Source organism: Podarcis bocagei (assembly GCF_964188305.1).
Source record: "Podarcis bocagei genome assembly, chromosome: Z".
Classification (NCBI taxonomy): Eukaryota; Metazoa; Chordata; class Lepidosauria; order Squamata; family Lacertidae; genus Podarcis; species Podarcis bocagei.
The window spans coordinates 4,150,490-4,167,947 of NC_138140.1; the positions used below are offsets into that span (position 1 = coordinate 4,150,490).

Consider the following 17,458-nt stretch of genomic DNA (forward strand, 5'->3'; position numbering starts at 1 on the left):
GGACCTGGGACTCAGCTACATTAGTCAAAATACAGCAATATAAATCCCTTATGACACTGTGACACCAGATGGCGTTGTAGGGCTGAAATCGCAACTCAATTATATTTTCAATTGTAACTTTACAACTGTTTTTTGCAGAGCATTTTCAGAGAGTCTTTTATAGCGGTTTAGATCTAGCCATGGTGACAAAGCTGAAAGGCATAAAATAGTCCTGGTTCCAACTGGTTCCAACTACGCACTTTTGCAAAGTATCTGGAATGAAGGGGTGAGGGCTTGAGACCATTGACACCTTTTGACTTGCTATGTAATAGGCCTAGCCATGACACAAAAGCGGCAGTCTCAATAATATATGCTATGATATTAGACAGCTTTTTAGGAAACACAAAAGATATTTGAATGAGATGGGAAACTGACATAGGAACTGAAAGCGAAGCGAAGTGAAAAAGCATGGAAATCTATACAGCGTAATCCATCTTTAGAAATGTTTCTATTTGAGGCTTAGGCAAATTAATGGCACAGGTGCTCCGCAGATAAAGATGATCTGTGACAACTCAAATTCAACATGTAATATATATTTATACAATCACTGAGCTTACAGGTTTGTTCTACACAGAAATATTTACAGACCAAAACACAGGTAGACCCCTTCATTGGTGGAATAACTGGCCTTGATGTTGCCTGGGTTGCTGAGGAAGGGGCTTCCTTTGACCACCCTGCAGAAGGTCTCACAATGTCTCTTGGGCTTGCATTCTGTGCTCTAAGCAGCTCTCCTGGGTGTATGTGGCCCAGGAGGCTTGCTAACAGAGCACATGACTGCAACAGAGCCCTTCCCTGCTGCCTGCTGGGCAGATCTGACCGTTCTGTTTTCTCTCCGTGCTCCCCCTCCAACCCCACTCTGAAGCTCAGTTCTCCACATTTCAACATGTCTGCATTTTTTTAATATTAAAGAAGGCCGTGAAAACCCCATCAGCATTTTAGTGTGAATTTCTCCAAATATACACATTTTTGCAAAACATTTCCCCCTAACTGAATATACTTCTGTAGGTTATTTTCCCTAGTACTTCTTCTGTAGGTTATTTTCCCTATGCTTTCTAGTGCACTTTCTACCCTAATGTATGCCTCTTTCTACAAATTACTGGGCTTGAGGACTGCATCTGGAGAAATGTGAATTTGGGGAGGGGGATATCGAGGTCAGGTTCCACTGGCCGATAAATTCCCACAGCTGAGTGGCAGAGCACCTGCTTTGCATGCAGAAAGACCCCTGGCATCTCCAGGTAGGACTGGGGGAGATCCTTGCCTGAACCCCGGGAGAGCTGCTGCCTGTCATTTTAGACTGAGCTTGTCCCTGGTCTGACCTGGTATACAGCAGCTTCCAATGTTCCTAGGACTGCAGCCTTGCAGCAACTATTCATCCATAACTCTGCGGTTCAATTTGTGCAAAGCTCCTCCTACCCACAGCCTTCTTCCTGTGCTGGTGAAGCTAAACCTGTTTGATCCCCACTCTGCACATCCCAATGAAGGCTCTGCCTGTCAGTCTAAATGTACTGGGCTGCTTTTCTTCCAATTTCTGACCTGTATTGGGTCAAGCACTCAGCTCAGCAAAATGTTACAGAAGTCTTTTCACAAATTGCCCCACATCTCAATATCATAAAACACATCAATAAGTGATTAGACACAGAATTATTTCCTTGTATACATGATTACAAAACATATTCTATGTATAATTATTTATATTTATATCTATATCTATACTTTGGAATAGAAAGGGTCCGGACTCCTTGCCCTTTGTTTTGGTAAAAGGCAGTGCTACCTCCCTCTCCCTACTTGGTCCAAACTTCTCTCCACCTACTTCCTCATCAGAAGATGGTGGGACAAATTTACTGGCTCTACTTGTCCCTCAGAAGGTTCTTATACTGAGTCTTGTGGATGTGTAAGACTCCCAGTTTTGCACTTGTATGCAATTTGAGATTATGGGCAGAGGTGGTAGCTTAAGCAACAATGGTAGCCCTCCCTGAAGCCTGTTCAGAAACTGGTTCCTGTCTTGCCTTTCCTTTTATTTTTGGAAGCTATTAAGAAGTGTCTCCACCCAGACCCCAGGTTGACGATGGGCCAACAGCTTCCTTGCCCAAATTTCTCAGCCCCTTAATCACAGGTATTGAACAACCAGCTTCTAAAACCAAAGGCATGCTACATTCTGTTTGTTGATCAACTTGCTCACACTGTATGGTTCTGGGTAGACACTGGTTTTCCTGGGATAGGTTTGCAACCTTTGCAGCCAGAGGCTGGCTACTCTCGCACCGCATGAGGTACAGGCCAGATGTCTTTACTTGTGTGATTGCTCTGCTTCTCTTGGAGATCTTGATGGCTGTCCAAGGAGTTGGTTTAAAGTGCTGGCTGAAAATAGTTACCCCTGAGTATTAGGAGCTTTGGGATGGGGAGGGGGGAAACCATGAAACCTCTTTGCTTGTTTTCAGCTCTTTTCATAAAGGCTTTTCCTGTGCCTGACCCAGAGGAGTTCAACTTGTCCGCTGTTCTGACACTGCCCACAAGGAGGTGTCGAGAGTCAGTTGTGCCCAGTCCTTCGTTTGGGGGCCCGCTATGCCATGCTGCTGGTGGAACAGGGGGTGCTCTGAGTGCTGCCGATGCTGTGGTTGGTGCTGCTGCTCTCTGAGGCTGGAGGGTTTGCTGAGACCGGTTGCATCTTGGCCATCGGACCTGGAATTCAATCACCAAGTTGCGAAACATGTTAAGAGGGATGGGGTGTGAAAGGGATGCTCTACAGCTGGCCTGACTAGGGGTTGACAAGGGGACAGAAAACACATGGTGGCACTTCCTTATTTGGACCAGCCATCACCCTCGCAATGCAGAGATTAATCCCCCTTGTTGTCTAAGGCCTCCTTTTCCCAAGAAGGCGGGGAGATCTTGGCCCAGCTAATTGAAAAGGAAGACAAACATTTCATGATTTCTCTTGGCTCTTTTACAGAGATTAAGAAATCATTCTGGGTTCCAACAAGATGTTGCTGTACTTGGAGGAATGGTGGGAAAGGAGCGAAGGAATGTGAGAGAGCAAAGATAATAAAGGCCAGCTGTTATTTGACATGGCTCATTGGTAGAGCATGTTTCGATTACAGAAGGCTCCAGGTACATAGCTGTCAACGTTTCCCTTTTTTAAAGGGAAATTCCCTTATTCCGAATAGGATTCCTCGCAAGAAAAGGGGAAAGTTGACAGCTATGCCCAGGTATAATCCCTGGTATTTCCAAGGAGGGCTGGAAATGCCCCGTGTCAGAAACCTAGGACAGCTGCTGTGTAGTGAATCCTGAGCTAGATCAAACCAATGGTTTAACTCTGCATAAGGCAGCTATGTTTTTAATTAAACCAGACCTTTATTCTCAACAGTGAGAACTGTAGCCTTAATTTATTAAGGGAAGAGCTGTAGCTGAGTGGCAGAGAACCTGCTTTACAGGCAGAAAGCCCCAGACTCAGTCCCCTGGCGTCTCCAGGTAAGGATGGGAATCTCCCCTGCCTAAAACCCTGGACAGCTGCTGCCTGTCAGTGCAGACAACACTGATCTAGATGGATCTATGGCCTGACTGAGCATATGGCTCTCACCCCCTAATTTCAAATCATGCATGTACATACAAATTGTCTTTCTATGCTTTTGGCCGCTTGCTTTTCCCTTCAGGGAGCCTCCCACCTCAATCGAACCCCAAATATGGACCAGAAAGACTGGAGTGGCTTAGAGGTACCTGTACTTACGAGTGTGAGAATAGATGTACCACAGCGTTGCGGTGAGCATGACTCCGATTAAAAAGGCACCGAAAGTTATTCCCAGCACAGTTCCGATCCCCAGGCCTTGATTTGCACAGGAGGAAAGCAACAATTAGGGCTTTGCCATTACATGTACGCAGCAGCCTTATTTATTCATTTACTTCATGAAATTTGTATTACTACCTGGTCACAAAAAAACTCAAAGCGGTTCAGAAAAAGATAGAATCAGGAAAAGTTTACGATACATTAAAACATAAAAAGAAGTTAAAATACTAAAACAGATTAAAACTCATGCCAGCATTTTTAAGCATCTGGGTAGCCTTGTCTAAAGAAAAATGTTTTTAGCAGGTGCCAAAAAGAGGACAATGAAAGCTCCTGCTTGATCTCAAGTGGCAGGGAGTTCCGTAGTATATGTGCTACCACGCTACACAACTGAGTTCTTACAAATGCTGAAAGGATATTGTGTGGCACTTGTAGTAGTGCCAGTTCCACTGATCGAAACAGTCAAGTGGGCCTATTTGGGGTTAAGGGTAGCCTTGCTCTTCCTCACCACTGTGTGTTAATTAAAAATGTTCTCCCTCCCAGCCATTATTATCTGCTGAGCTTCAAACAACAGAACATTAAGTATTGACCAGAATATTATTTTTTAAGGGAAAAAATGTTTTAGTAATTCAACCATCCCACACAGTTGTGTTTTGCATTTCTTAGACTAATTCCACCCTGCCCTCCACTGATTCCCACAGAGTCACTGTAGATTTTTATTGCCATTTCACCCATAATCATGTATTGTTTAATTTTGCTCACATTTGAGAACTTTGGCCCTAGGACATAACCAAATGCAAGGTGGCAAAACATTTTAAAAAGCTAGTTACAGGTGAGACTATTTCTAGGCTGTTGCCATCTTGTGAGTGGGACTGAATCACAAACCAACAAATCCAGATTGTGCAATTAGTCCTGGACTTTTTGCCCAAGGAAAGCAATAGAAAAATGTGAGAAAACAATGGCTTGATAACTTCTCCGCAAACAAATGAGAATGTATGCTCAGCAAATTGTTGATGTCCTTTAACCTCCCTGCAAACTTCATGTAATCAAATCAGGATGTACATTCAGTAAATAGGTTGGAAGCAACCTGAATTGCAGATTTGCATAAAGAATGGCATAGCAGTGAAACAAATTTGCAGGGAAGGACAATTAGAAAGTTCTAGCTAGTTAAGAAGCTAAGAAGAGTTTGGCTGCTGGATCAGGTCAAAGGCCCACCTAAACCAGCATTGTGTTTCAACAGTGGCCAACCAAATGCCTCTTGTGTTTCGCAGCGCTTGGTATTCAAAGGCACACTGCCTCCGACTTTGGAAACGGAACATTTGCAACCATGGCAAATAGCCACTGAGTTTGCCAAGGCAAAATGTGAAATTCTCTCTTCTGAACAACTAGCCAAGAGGCAGTAGCCCTGCCCTCTTTTGCATATGGCCACCCTATGCTATGGTTTTCCCAGTAGTGATGTATGGAAGTGAGAGCTGGACCATAAAGAAGGCTGATCGCTGAAGAATGGATGCTTTTGAATTCTGGTGCTGGAGGAGACTCTTGAGAGTCCCATGGACTGCAAGAAGATCAAACCTCTCCATTCTGAAGGAAATCAGCCCTGAGTGCTCCCTGGAAGGACAGATCCTGAAGCCACCTCAGGAGAAGAGAAGACTCCCTGGAAAAGACCCTGATGCTGGGAAAGATGGAGGGCACAAGGAGAAGGGGACGAAAGGGGACTAGATGGTTGGACAGTGTTCTTCAAGCTACCAGCATGAGTTTGACCAAACTGCAGGAGGCAGTGGAAGACAGGAGTGCCTGGCATGCTCTGGTCCAGGGGGTCATGTAGAGTCGGACACGACTAATCAACTAAACAACAACACCCTGTTTACTTTGACATGAAATGGCCATCTCTGTAAATAACACTTCAGTAAAAGCAATATATTTTTATTTGCTTTATGTGTGTGTGTGTGTGTAACTAGATGACTTGCTTCTTATAAATGGTTTTCAAAGGAGATGTATTTCACCTTTAAAAATCTCATCTAAAGAGCTAGTCATCATTTGTTTTTCAGGCTGCTTTGCCAGACCCCTTGGAAAGAGGTCTGGTGGGTGTTCAAGGTCCTGAAGAAATTATGACCTGGTTAAGCCAACGTTAAGCCATGGTTTATTTAGTGTGGTTTGATACTCGAATCCATTCAAGTAGAATAGACCAACCAAAGTTTGTTTCTTTGGAAACAAACCATGATGTGAAGCCATGGTATTATATCCATGGTATTATATCACTGCATAAATAGGATGACTGTTCTCTTCCTTTTCCCTACCCAATCTCAATCTACTTTAGTTGGATTTATCAGTGGCTTACAAACCATGGCTAGGGTTGCCATATGTCTGGAATTTCCTGGACATACCCGGAATACTGCAGTCAGAAGCAGTGTCTGGGCGGAAATCGGCAAAATGTGTGGAAAAATCTGGACATCTGGAAACCTATGCTCAGTGGGGGTTTTTTTTGGCGATTTCCCTTAGAAATAGTTCAGAAACGGTGAATTTCTTTGGTGATTTTGCAAAAAAAGTTCAACAACTTTGTGCCTGGATTTTCACTTTTTGAAATATGGCAACGCTAAACATGTCTTGCTGTTATGTCCAAACCAAAACCCTTGCTTAATCATGGTTGGACTACTTCACCCCAGTTGTTTTCCAAGCTACAGATGCATGACACAAGAGTACCTGGAAAATGAAGCAAGCTCATTTGTGACACAATTGGTGCCTAGTCAAACAAACCATAGCTTAGCATTCATGGGTGAATACTGCCTCCTCCACTGCCAGGCCAAGTCTCCTCTCCTGCCTCAAAAGCCAATCTGACACTCAAGGCTTCTAGATAAAGTTGTAAAAAAGCACATACACAAACAAAGCAAGAGACTGAGGGTCTAATGAAAGCATGGCAGACGTGTGTGATGTGCCGGGTGAGTCCCCACTGGGGCTGGGTTCGTGTCAAAAGCTTTTCCTTGCTTTGTTATTTTCCCGTCCTGAGGGAGACGTGCAAAACAGAGGCAGGAAGGAGAAGATTTAAGGTAGCAGGATGACCAGAATCCATCCATTTTTGGATGAGGCCAGTAATTCAATCAATTCTGCCTGACAAAGGACAGTAAGCAAGGAGGGACACACTTCACCCTGTCATGCAATCACTGGCAGAAATTACTTCCACAAGGCTGCAGTGGTGTCAGGGGCAGCAAGGCAGGAAAAGCAGGATGAGAGAGAGGCTGTCCTGAGAGAGTTTTGTGACAGAAACACTTGAGCATCTACATTCAAACTGAAAATGCAGAAGTCCAGCTACTTTGGAGAGCATAAATACATTGCCAGGGCTAGGGGGGCCCGGCAGCTTCAGACATGTTCCCTGAATGTTTAGCATATTTTCTTTCTTTGTTTTTTGGAAATCTGCAGCCTTTTCCCTTAGGGAGATACATGTAAAAACATACAGACAATATTCTGCTTGGTAACTTGGTAGAAATTAAACCTGTTTCCTGCCTTCTGCTGTTCTGGCCAAGGAATGCAAAAATTCTAGTTGATAGGGTTGTATCTACCTGGTTCCTTGAGATGACCTGTTTATCGATCATTCATCCTGATTTGCTTGAATAAAACTTATGGGGAGGGTAGTCTCTACATGGTTTTTACTGAGCATTCATTTTGATTTGCTTACATTGCATATATACATCTTCCTGTTAATCATTCATTCACCCTACACTTGTTAATTCATTTTCCCTTCACTTTTCTAACTGGAGAATATATGTGCAGTTGTTGTTTTTTTAAAGTGCATTTGTTCTGCTAGGGTGACAGAGCACTTTAAACCACTTTAATTGGACAAACCTAAATTTCTATATGCAGTTGAAACCTCCCTCCCCAAAAAAACACTTGCAGTCTGGAAGTGACCATCAAAATGAACCCAAGATACGCCACTTTCACAACATGCATTTAAATAATTACGTCTTCCCTCAAAGAATTCTGGAAGCTGTTGTTTGTTAAATATCCCGGAGAATTGTAACTCTGTAGCGGGAATAGGAGTCTCCTAACAAATATCACCATCCTTAACAAACTACACATTCCAGAATTATTTGGTTGAAGCTATGAGACGCAGGTGGCACTGTGGTCTAAACCACAGAGCCTAGGGCTTGCTGATCAGAAGGTAGGCGGTTCGAATCCCCGCGACGGGGTGAGCTCCCGTTGCTCAGTCCCTGCTCCTGCCCACCTAGCATTTCGAAAGCACATCGAAGTGCAAGTAGATAAATAGGTACTGCTCCGGCGGGAAGGTAAACAGCATTTCCATGCGCTGCTCTGGTTCACCAGAAGCGGCTTAGTCATGCTGGCCACATGACCCGGAAGGCCAATAAAGCGAGATGAGTGCCGCAACCCCCGAGTCATCCGCGACTGGACCTAATGGTCAGGGGTCCCTTTACCTTTACGTATGACTGTTTAAAATGTTATGATGGTGTTATAAATGTGGTGTGTGTGTGTGGCCTTAGACATGTCCATATAATGGATTATATCCAAGCTTACTCCACTCTGATTCACTGAAGGCATTAGACCAAAGTTAGTCATGCCCTTTAGTTTTTCAATGAATCTTCTCTTAGTATGCCTAATGTTGGATGCAAAGCTGTACTCCCCTGCCTTTAAGATGCAGTTTGCTATTGAAATATTACATGATACATACTAGTCTGTTTTAATCTAGATACCCGCATTTCCATCTCAACCTCAAGGTAGACTTAGGCTTCCCTACTACAACTTGACATATAAATTAAGTTCCTAGGGCAGTTCCAATTAGTCTCTGCTGCAAACACACTTGAAACGCTATGTGCGGATCATGCACCTCAGCATAGATATTGTAGAGCTAGTTTTGGACCAGATCAAAGTGATGAAGCCAACTCTCCTATGTGGTGAGGTTATAACATTATTTTGGGGGTGGGGTGTGGGGTGGTTAGTTTAGAAAAAAGGTAAGGCGGGATGTGATAGAGGTGTATAAAAATATGCATGCTGTACATAAGAAGCCTCCCACAAACCCACCACATTCTATAACACCAGAACTGGGTAACATCCAATGAAGCCAAATTACAGAAGATTCACAGCAGACAAAAGGAATTGAATTTGTTCCCACAAGAGGTAGTGACAGCCACCCACGTGCACAGCTTTAAAGGAGACTAGACAAGCCCAGGGTTCGACTGAATGCCCCAAATGGCAGCTGCTGGGAATGGCAAGCAGCGAGAGTGCTGTTGTGATCAGGTTTCATAGGCAGGCTTCCCAGAAGCACCTGGTGAGTCACTGGCCTGATCCAGTTGATCTCTTGGTGTGTTAGTTGCTTCTCTTGCTTGTGAAATCTTTCTTCTTCCCTCCTTGTCTCATGTGGGGGAAATATCTGGACAATGAGAATGGAGGCAGCTCCCACTAATTTGGATCAGACGGCCGTGGGCTGGCCTCGCTCTGTGCAAAGAGACTCCTTATCTCTTGCATACCCTTAAGGCTACATCCAGTTCCTTCACCCTTCTCTGCCTACCATGTGTCTTCTTTATCTGAAATTGCACAGACTTCTGGATCAAAAACTGTGTATTTTACATGTTGTGAGCAGGCAAGAGCCATCATATCTTGAGGACAGGAAAGGGGGAGATAACATTCTTTGTCTTGTGCTGTCACTGGGATGCATCAAATAACTGATTCCCCAGTGCCATCAGCTGTGTGCATTCCTCTCCCTTATCATGTCCGTTTACGTTGGTTCCAACTCATATCCCAACTTTGCTTCCTCTTTCTGCGCCCCCTCTCCCCCTCCCGCCTCCGCCAGAATTTCTCTTATACAAAGGTCATGGCACACACCTTCCGGAGCGTGCAGCCTAGTCGCCATCTGTGGCTCCTACCAAGCTGCTGCCATGGAGACACAAGCACCACACGGCTGTAGCAGTGGCAGCAAGCCATAATTGTGCGAAGGGGGGCAGAGTGACAGGAAATGCCTCCTAAAGTGCGGGGGGGGGGCATAGGGAGTGAAGGGAAATGCTATAAATGAGGGAAGATAGGCGGCCAGCTTCTCAGAGGGAAATGGCAGGGATTTTGGCCAACTCTGCGCTCAAACTGACATGGCAAGCTAGGAATCTCTAGGAAAAAATCCAGGCTGTGTGAGTTGCATTCAGCCAAGTCCTGCCCAGAGTGGACCCATGGAAATTAAGGAGCCCAAGTTATTCATTTCAGTGGGTCTGCTCTGAGCAGGAGCTTTCTTTCTGCTCACAGGATGTTTCGCAGCATAGTTTTGTTGAGAAACAAACTCCGCATGGTTCCCGAAAAAAATCAAGCATGCAGCGCCTCAAAGCATTTATAGAGTAATTTCTGCTGATAAAGGTAAAGGGACCCCTGACCATTAGGTCCAGTCGTGGCCAACTCTGGGGTTGCGGCGCTCATCTCGCTTTATTGGCCGAGGGAGCCGGCGTACAGCTTCCAGGTCATGTGGCCAGCATGACTAAGCCACTTCTGGCGAATCAGAGCAGCGCACGGAAACGCCGCTTAACTTCCTGCCGGAGTGGTACCTATTTATCTACTTGCACTTTGACGTGTTTTCAAACTGCTAGGTTGGCAGGAGCAGGGACCGAGCAACGGGAGCTCACCCTGTTGTGGGGATTCGAACTGCCCACCTTCTGATCAGCAAGTTCTAGGCTCTGTGGTTTAACCCACAGCGCCATAGCCTCCCTCTAATTTCTGCTGATACTATATAAGAAAAAATGTTTTTGTTGCTGGGAGGAGGCAGGAAGTGGGCCTAGGGACTGTACCTCTGAGAATGTGCAGAGTTAGGTTTCCCCACCAACTTAAAGGTTGGCATTCTGGGATATGTATTCCCAGTGGTTTTTCCCCCTCTAAAAAATAAAATTGTTTAGGGGTACTCTCATTCCATCTGAGACTCAGGAAAAACCGTGACAGGAAATGAGGCTGCCATCGGGGGTAGCAACGGAACTGACGATTCACCATGCTAGAGAAGAAACTATTAAAATTTTAGTTTCTTCTCCCGTTAGATTCACAAAATGTTTAGGGGTATGCGTACCCCTGCAAACCCCCAGAAAAAGAAGCACTGTGTATTCCATTCCATGCAGTTGCCACCAGTCAATCAAGTATTGCGTAATGGTGTGATGATTACATACAAGATCCCTTAACAGCAGGGATGGGGAATCTGTGCCCCACCCCCAGTGTTGTTGACTACACCTGGTTCTGTCAGCACCAGCTAGCACAGCCAAAAGTCAAGGACAATGGGAGTTGTAGTCCAACAACATCTGATGGGCTACAGGTTCCGCATCCTTGTTGATGGACCCAAATGTTCTGTTAGACCAGGGGTAGCCAATGGGGTGTCCTCCAGATGGCACTCCAGCTCCCATCAGCACCAGTCAGCATGGCTGATGGTCAGGGATGATGGGAATTGCAGTCCAAAATTTCTGAAAGGCACCACATTGACTATCCTTATGTCAGATGGTTAACAGGTACTTTGTAATGAGCTGTGAATCCTGCGTGTGAAGCATGGAGAAAACACAAGGCACCATAAACAACGTAAATGTTGTACTCATAACATGCACAACTCTAGCCCGATGGTCCTGATCTGAGTCTATATAGCCTAGTTCCTTTTATATTAAATATAAGGGTCAATTAACTCACCGTGAGATAGAGAGGCAGGATTCTTGAGCATCACCTTTATGGAAGCATTATAGGAGCCATGCTAGAAGAGAAAAAGAATGGAGGAGGGGGAAAGCTTTAAAACGAGGCGAATATTTAGCTCATTTAACACACAGCGGTTCTGCTTTCCTTAGAGAACATTTCAGGAGTAGGCCAAAGGGTTATCTCTCATTGCCTCTGTTAATCTAGCCAGTTCAATATACTCTAACAGTTTGTCTTGCCTTTCCCTTTTTGTTGGCACAATTTCTTTCCCCCAGTTTTTAGCAATTAGGGTCCTTGCCACTCCTGTGGCATAGAGGAATATTTTCTGATCTTTGTGGATATTTAAGTTATAATTAGAAAAATCTTAATAATTATTCATAAAGGAAACAGCTTACAAGAAGTAAATGAGGAGGCCAGATACAGGATAAAGGAAGTCTTTTATCTTGGTTGTTGTATGTTATGCTTATTGTATGCTATGTTCACGTTGCATGAGGGTGGATTTCTGTATTGGGGGAGTTGGGGGGGTTTATGTTATGTTGCAAATAAAAATTAAATAAATAAATAAATAAATAAATAAATAAATAATAAAAATATTGACCTGGTTCTCCTGATCTGCTTGGCAAAAGAGTGTGGCTGACAAAGTTGAACGTTGTTGTTCTTCAGCCTTGTAGATGAAACTAAAGCGGTTGGTCTTTGTGTTGGGGGGATTCAAGATCTCCACAGAATAACTTTTTGGCATGCCACTGCGTATCAGCATCTGTGGGGCTGCTTGGTCAGGGATTTGCAGGTAACAGTCCTGGAGTCGAAGTGGAGAGTTCCCATCAGCTGTCTGGAACGACACCTATAGAGAAGGGAGGCAGAGAAAAGGCAGAATGTGTTCAAACCTGGCCCTTGAATTGAGAATCTGGAACTGGGATTTAAATGACTCAGCTGCTTTACTCTTCGTTCCCATACCTTCATTGCGGGAGTTGGGCCATATAGGTCAGGACTATGTAATTCCCCCTCCCCCACAAGGGTTTTTGATGACCCTATAAAGCAGCTCAGCTTTTGACTGAAAGTTTTTTTTACAGCTTTTTGAAACTTTATAAAGTGGACATTACTGGAATTCTGAGGCCAAGGGGGGAAGAATCTGCAGGAGCTGTAATTTAATGTCACAGTTATCTCAATCACATAGTCATCATGGCCACCTTCAATAATACTTGGAGAGATCAATCCTATCCATGTCTACTCAGAAGAAAGCCCAAAAGTGTTCAGGGTTGCCTTTAAATATTAAATTTATTCCTTATCCCAATGTACAGGATCAGCAGTACCTGGACGTAGGTGACTTTGTTAACTTCTACCACAGTGGTGGATGGTGAGCTGAAGTCAGGTGTCTGATAAAGATGGAGAAAGAGCTTCTCTGGGAGATCACATTGAAATGGCACCTATGAGAGAAGATAAAGGGGCAACAGGCAGGTCCCATATTAACACATCATTTTCTCTAATATCAAACTTGGATAGGGAAGCAAAATTGGGCCACCCCAAAACAAGGTTGTGCTTTCAACATACTTCAGAGGCTTTCTAAGTATGCAGACTATCATACGTTGTAAATTTAAATTATTCTCTCTTGTGAATGTTTGCATGCAATTTTATTGTTTAAGTGCATTGGGTTATGTATTTAGACATTTTACTGACAATGGGAGGGTTTTTATTGGCAATTGCAAGCAACTTTGATGGGAACAGACTTTGGTAATATGATGCCCTAAGCAAGGACAAAATTTGCCCCCCCATGGCTTTTTTACATGCCCTCCTCCCTCTCGCCTTCCGTTCTGCACATGCTCTCAAGTGCATTACATTATGGTTCTGGCAATTCAACTGCCCATCTAACCGGGGCCTGACTTTGAGTAGATACCAGTGTATAAATATATGTTGTTGCTGCTGCTGCTGCTGTTTTGCACCCCCTTGGCCCACACTGCCCTTAATCTGGTGCTGACTTTGTGGGGGATGTTCTTCATATGGTGGTGTATCAATTTTTAAGTAAACTTTTTATGCTCCTCAAAATGGCCCATGAGTTTCCAGGACCTGCAAAATACTGGGGCCATAGAGATAAGAAACATGCCTATTTGTAAATAACCAAGAGATTTCAAAAACACCGTATGTTTCCAATGCTTTTTCCTCACAGAGAAACAGACTCACAAGGAAAGGAAATATTTCAAAAGCTGTCTTTGGAGTATCCTTCTCAACTGGGAAAATGGCAGTACAAAACAACTGTTTACAACTAAGCCAGCCATGAATAAATTGCAAGCTTAGACTTTAAAAAACAATTGTCATTTTTTTAGGAACAGTTCCACTGCCTGGTTAATTGGGAACCTGTTGTTAATCAATCAAAAGGTTTTGACTTAATCTAACCAATTAATTGACTAAAAGTTGCAGCCTTACTGAAATAGAAAACAATAACAGCACAATACAAAAGATGATGGTTTTCAGCAGGAATGTATTTCTTACCATAATTTTATCTGGATGCGAAGCCAGGGTCAGGACCAGCTGATGGGACAATGAAAAAGAAATGTTAAGTAAACTATTAGTCCATGGATGCAGATGTTGTTAGGTAGCTTTGCTTTAGAGCTCATAGCAAGGAGGGCCAGTTGCTGCAGACAGACTGCAGAGACCTTGCTTGAGTTCATTACTCAGCAATGAAGTTCAGTTGGTGACACAGGAACACAGGAAGCTGTAACGCAGTGGTAGAACATCTGCTTTGCAGCAGCTGTCCAAGTTATAGCCCTTCAACATTTTGTGGGCCATGAAACTGGGGGAGGTTGGGAGCTCTTTGGAGGGGATGGGCATGCAAAGTCCACAGGTACCGTATTTTTCGCTCTGTAAGACGCACCAGACCATAAGACGCACCTACTTTTTGGAGGAGGGAAACAAGAATTTTCCCCCCTGAATCTCAGAAGCCAGAACAACAAGAGGGATCACTGCGCAGCGAGCGCAGCAATCCCTCTTGCTGTTCTGGCTTCTGGGACAGCTGCACAGCCTGCATTCGCTCCATAACACACACACACACATTTCCCCTTACTTTTTAGGAGGGAAAAAGTGAGTCTTATAAAGCAAAAAATACAGTACTTATCCCAACTCCTTGATGCTGCCATTTCTGAAATAGGGGAGGAAGAGAAAAATGGAGTGCCTTACAGCAGGCAGCGTTGTCAGACTCCAACTCATCAGCTCCAGCTGGCATGGATGTAATCCAACATCAACACATTGACTACCCCTTGGTTAGAGTACTGGTCTAGGGAGACCCTGGTTCAATTCCCCCCCTTATATACATATTATTAGTCTCCATATAATCGAGAGTCTTTACACCAGCCTTTCCTAACCTTGGGTCCCAAGATGTTGTTGGACAACAACTTCTATCAGCCCCAGCCAGTATTGCCCAATGTTCAGGGCTGATGGGAATTGTATTCCAACAACAACTGGAGACCCAATGCTGAGAAAGGCTACTTTAGACAAAAGCATGATTAAGTTAAATAAATACAATTTTAAAATGCAGCAGTGGTGCAAATCCACATGCTCCCACAAGCATGTGTCTGAAAACCAACCATACACCTCACTGGGGAATCCCTCACTGTGTGACCTTGGGCTGGTCATTGTCTTTCAGCTTAATCTACCTCAAAGGGTAGTTGCTGGATAATAGTGTATGTGTGCTGGGCAGTGTCCCATGAAATATTTGGAGGAAGGGCAGGATCAAAAAATGTGGCAAGCAAACTGAGCAGGAAGATGGTACCCAAAGACCATTAGAGAATCCTGCAAGCTTCTGTGCTGACCTGATTTTTGGCATGAATGCCCCCTTCTAAGTTGGTAGAGCAATCTTCTATGATGCTTTTTAGGACAAAGTGAGTCAGGTTGTCAGTTGCTCTGCAGGCAGGGTCCTCCAAAGTCATCTCAGTGATGTCAACCTTTGACTTCTGTGGGGTTAAAAAAAAGCAGCAAATGTTATTTTGGCTAAGTGCACCTACACACCTCCCTCATACACAAATTTGTCAGTTTCGTTTTCTCCTTGTTTCTCATTTTTCCAAGTCTTAAATTGAATTCTATCTCTTTTTCTTAGGCTTTTATTAGACATAAACATAAATACAAACTAAACCAACATGAAAGTACAGCAATGACCCCAGGGGAGGCAATACTAAATCTCATGTTGGTACTAAAGGGTTAAGAGGTAACAAGTCGCTCTAATCACTGAGCAGCTGGAAGTCATTAAGCATCCAGGAATGTGAGTTAGTTTGTATAAATAGTCAGTTCACCCGTGTGTTTTCTCTCTCTCTCTCTCTCTCCCCCCCCCCCCGTGTTTGCTGATATGAGTTAAGTTTAGAGTAAAGTTTTCTTTATGCCGGAGATAAAAGCATGTGTGCTTTATCGCCAGGGTTTTTCTTTTGTAAATAAAGTTTTTTTCTGAGTTCCAAAGTGCTTGCTCCAGGATTCTTCATTGAATGGTACTGACTCTCCTGCCTTCTTCAACCGCTGCACGAAATTCTCTGCTGAGATAAGATTTATGGCGTTGGAAGCGCACTGGACGTTTACTTAACATTAAACTAATTAAAGTTTAATGGACATCTCATATGATATATTCAATTTTAATAAGATTGCAAAAACAAAACCATAAATGATGCATGAGTGGTGGAGAAAATAAAAAGTAAAAACAAAGTAACATTTGAAGTCAGAGCACAGATTTCCATAGATACTGCTGAAAATGAATTTGTTTGGACTAACGCATACTTTTTTGTGTATAATTTAGAAATAGCCAAAATAAATGTGATAGGCAGTTTATAGATGTCTAAGGCTTTCATAATGCATCCTCACTCAATGCAGTCAAAATCCTTATAAGTATCTAGGAAGAATATTACAAGTGGGCACCCTGCTTTCATAGCTGCAAAATAATATTAAAATGTCAGTATACAGGGTTAGAAATACGCCTTTTAGGAATAAATCCCATTTGACTGGAATGAATAATACTTGAAATCACCCTTCTCAACCAGGAGGCCAGGATATATATATATATATATATATATATATATATATATATATATGCAGGTTTTGGTGTCTTCGGGTGTCTTCCCGTGTAAGAGTTGGGGTGTCTAGGCGACGTTTCGACGAGGTCTCACTCGAAACGTCGCCTAGACACCCCAACTCTTACACGGGAAGACACCCGAAGACACCAAAACCTGCATTCCTGTACCCGTGAAAACCTACGAAAGCATATATATATATATATATATATATATATATGTGTGTGTGTGTGTGTGTGTGTGTGTGTGTGTGTGTGTATATATATATATTCTGGTTAATAGGGTAATGGTCTATAGGATCTTACTTCTTCTAAAAATTAAAATTAAATTAAGTTCTCCATATTTATGCAGCAATCTGCAGTAAATCTACATGAAAACTCAGACTCTAATTAGTGCAAATTTTTCCTAATAAAATTTCCACGCAGTTTTTATTAATATATATGTTTTTGCAAGCGTTATGTAAGAAACAACCTAATTCTAACCTAATTCTTATACTAACATGTGAACCGAAACACAGCTATCCTTCAAAATTCACAGTTCTCCAAATTTTATGATGTAGTTCTCCAACCAACCAGGGTGTATGAATATGTATATATTAGAGGAAAGTGCCCATAAAAATGCAAATATCAGTGAAAATAATATACAAAAATGCATTATATTAAAGGAAATTGCTTATAAGTTTTGGAAGGGCACAAAATGAGCAGAAAATCTCCTCACCTCCAAGAGCCACTTGGGCCATGCTACCTCAATGGCGTTCTCTGTGCACTTCCATGGAGGGGAAATTTGTATCAGCCCTTGAACCACCTCGGACGGTTTTGAAATCTTGCTTTGTGGTGCTGTCGTCACCTCAGTTTTCTTTCCTTCTAAATTAACAACAACAATCTTTATTACGGTCTGGAGACCCAACAAATCGTTACAAAGCAATACACAATTCAGACAGCCTACCTCCAGGTTAAACAAGCATTTT

At 43.2% G+C, this 17,458-nt stretch overlaps 1 protein-coding gene across 3 annotated transcripts in view; it reads right to left on the bottom strand.

Annotated features, from left to right (window-relative positions):
- Positions 1-556: 556 nt before the first annotated feature.
- ENG (endoglin) overlaps positions 557-17,458 on the bottom strand; it is a 52,571-nt gene continuing 35,669 nt past the window's right edge. For 2 of the 3 annotated variants that reach the window (XM_081179745.1, XM_081179747.1), the window contains 8 exons: positions 17,209-17,354; positions 15,253-15,393; positions 13,937-13,975; positions 12,763-12,876; positions 12,051-12,293; positions 11,453-11,513; positions 3,758-3,853; positions 557-2,715 (listed from right to left, as the gene is read on the bottom strand). In XM_081179745.1, coding sequence (XP_081035871.1) covers positions 2,597-2,715; positions 3,758-3,853; positions 11,453-11,513; positions 12,051-12,293; positions 12,763-12,876; positions 13,937-13,975; positions 15,253-15,393; positions 17,209-17,354 — 959 coding nt within the window. In that variant the 3' untranslated portion in view covers positions 557-2,596. The remainder of the gene's footprint in view (positions 2,716-3,757; positions 3,854-11,452; positions 11,514-12,050; positions 12,294-12,762; positions 12,877-13,936; positions 13,976-15,252; positions 15,394-17,208; positions 17,355-17,458) is intronic. The other variant, XM_081179746.1, reaches the window with a different exon arrangement.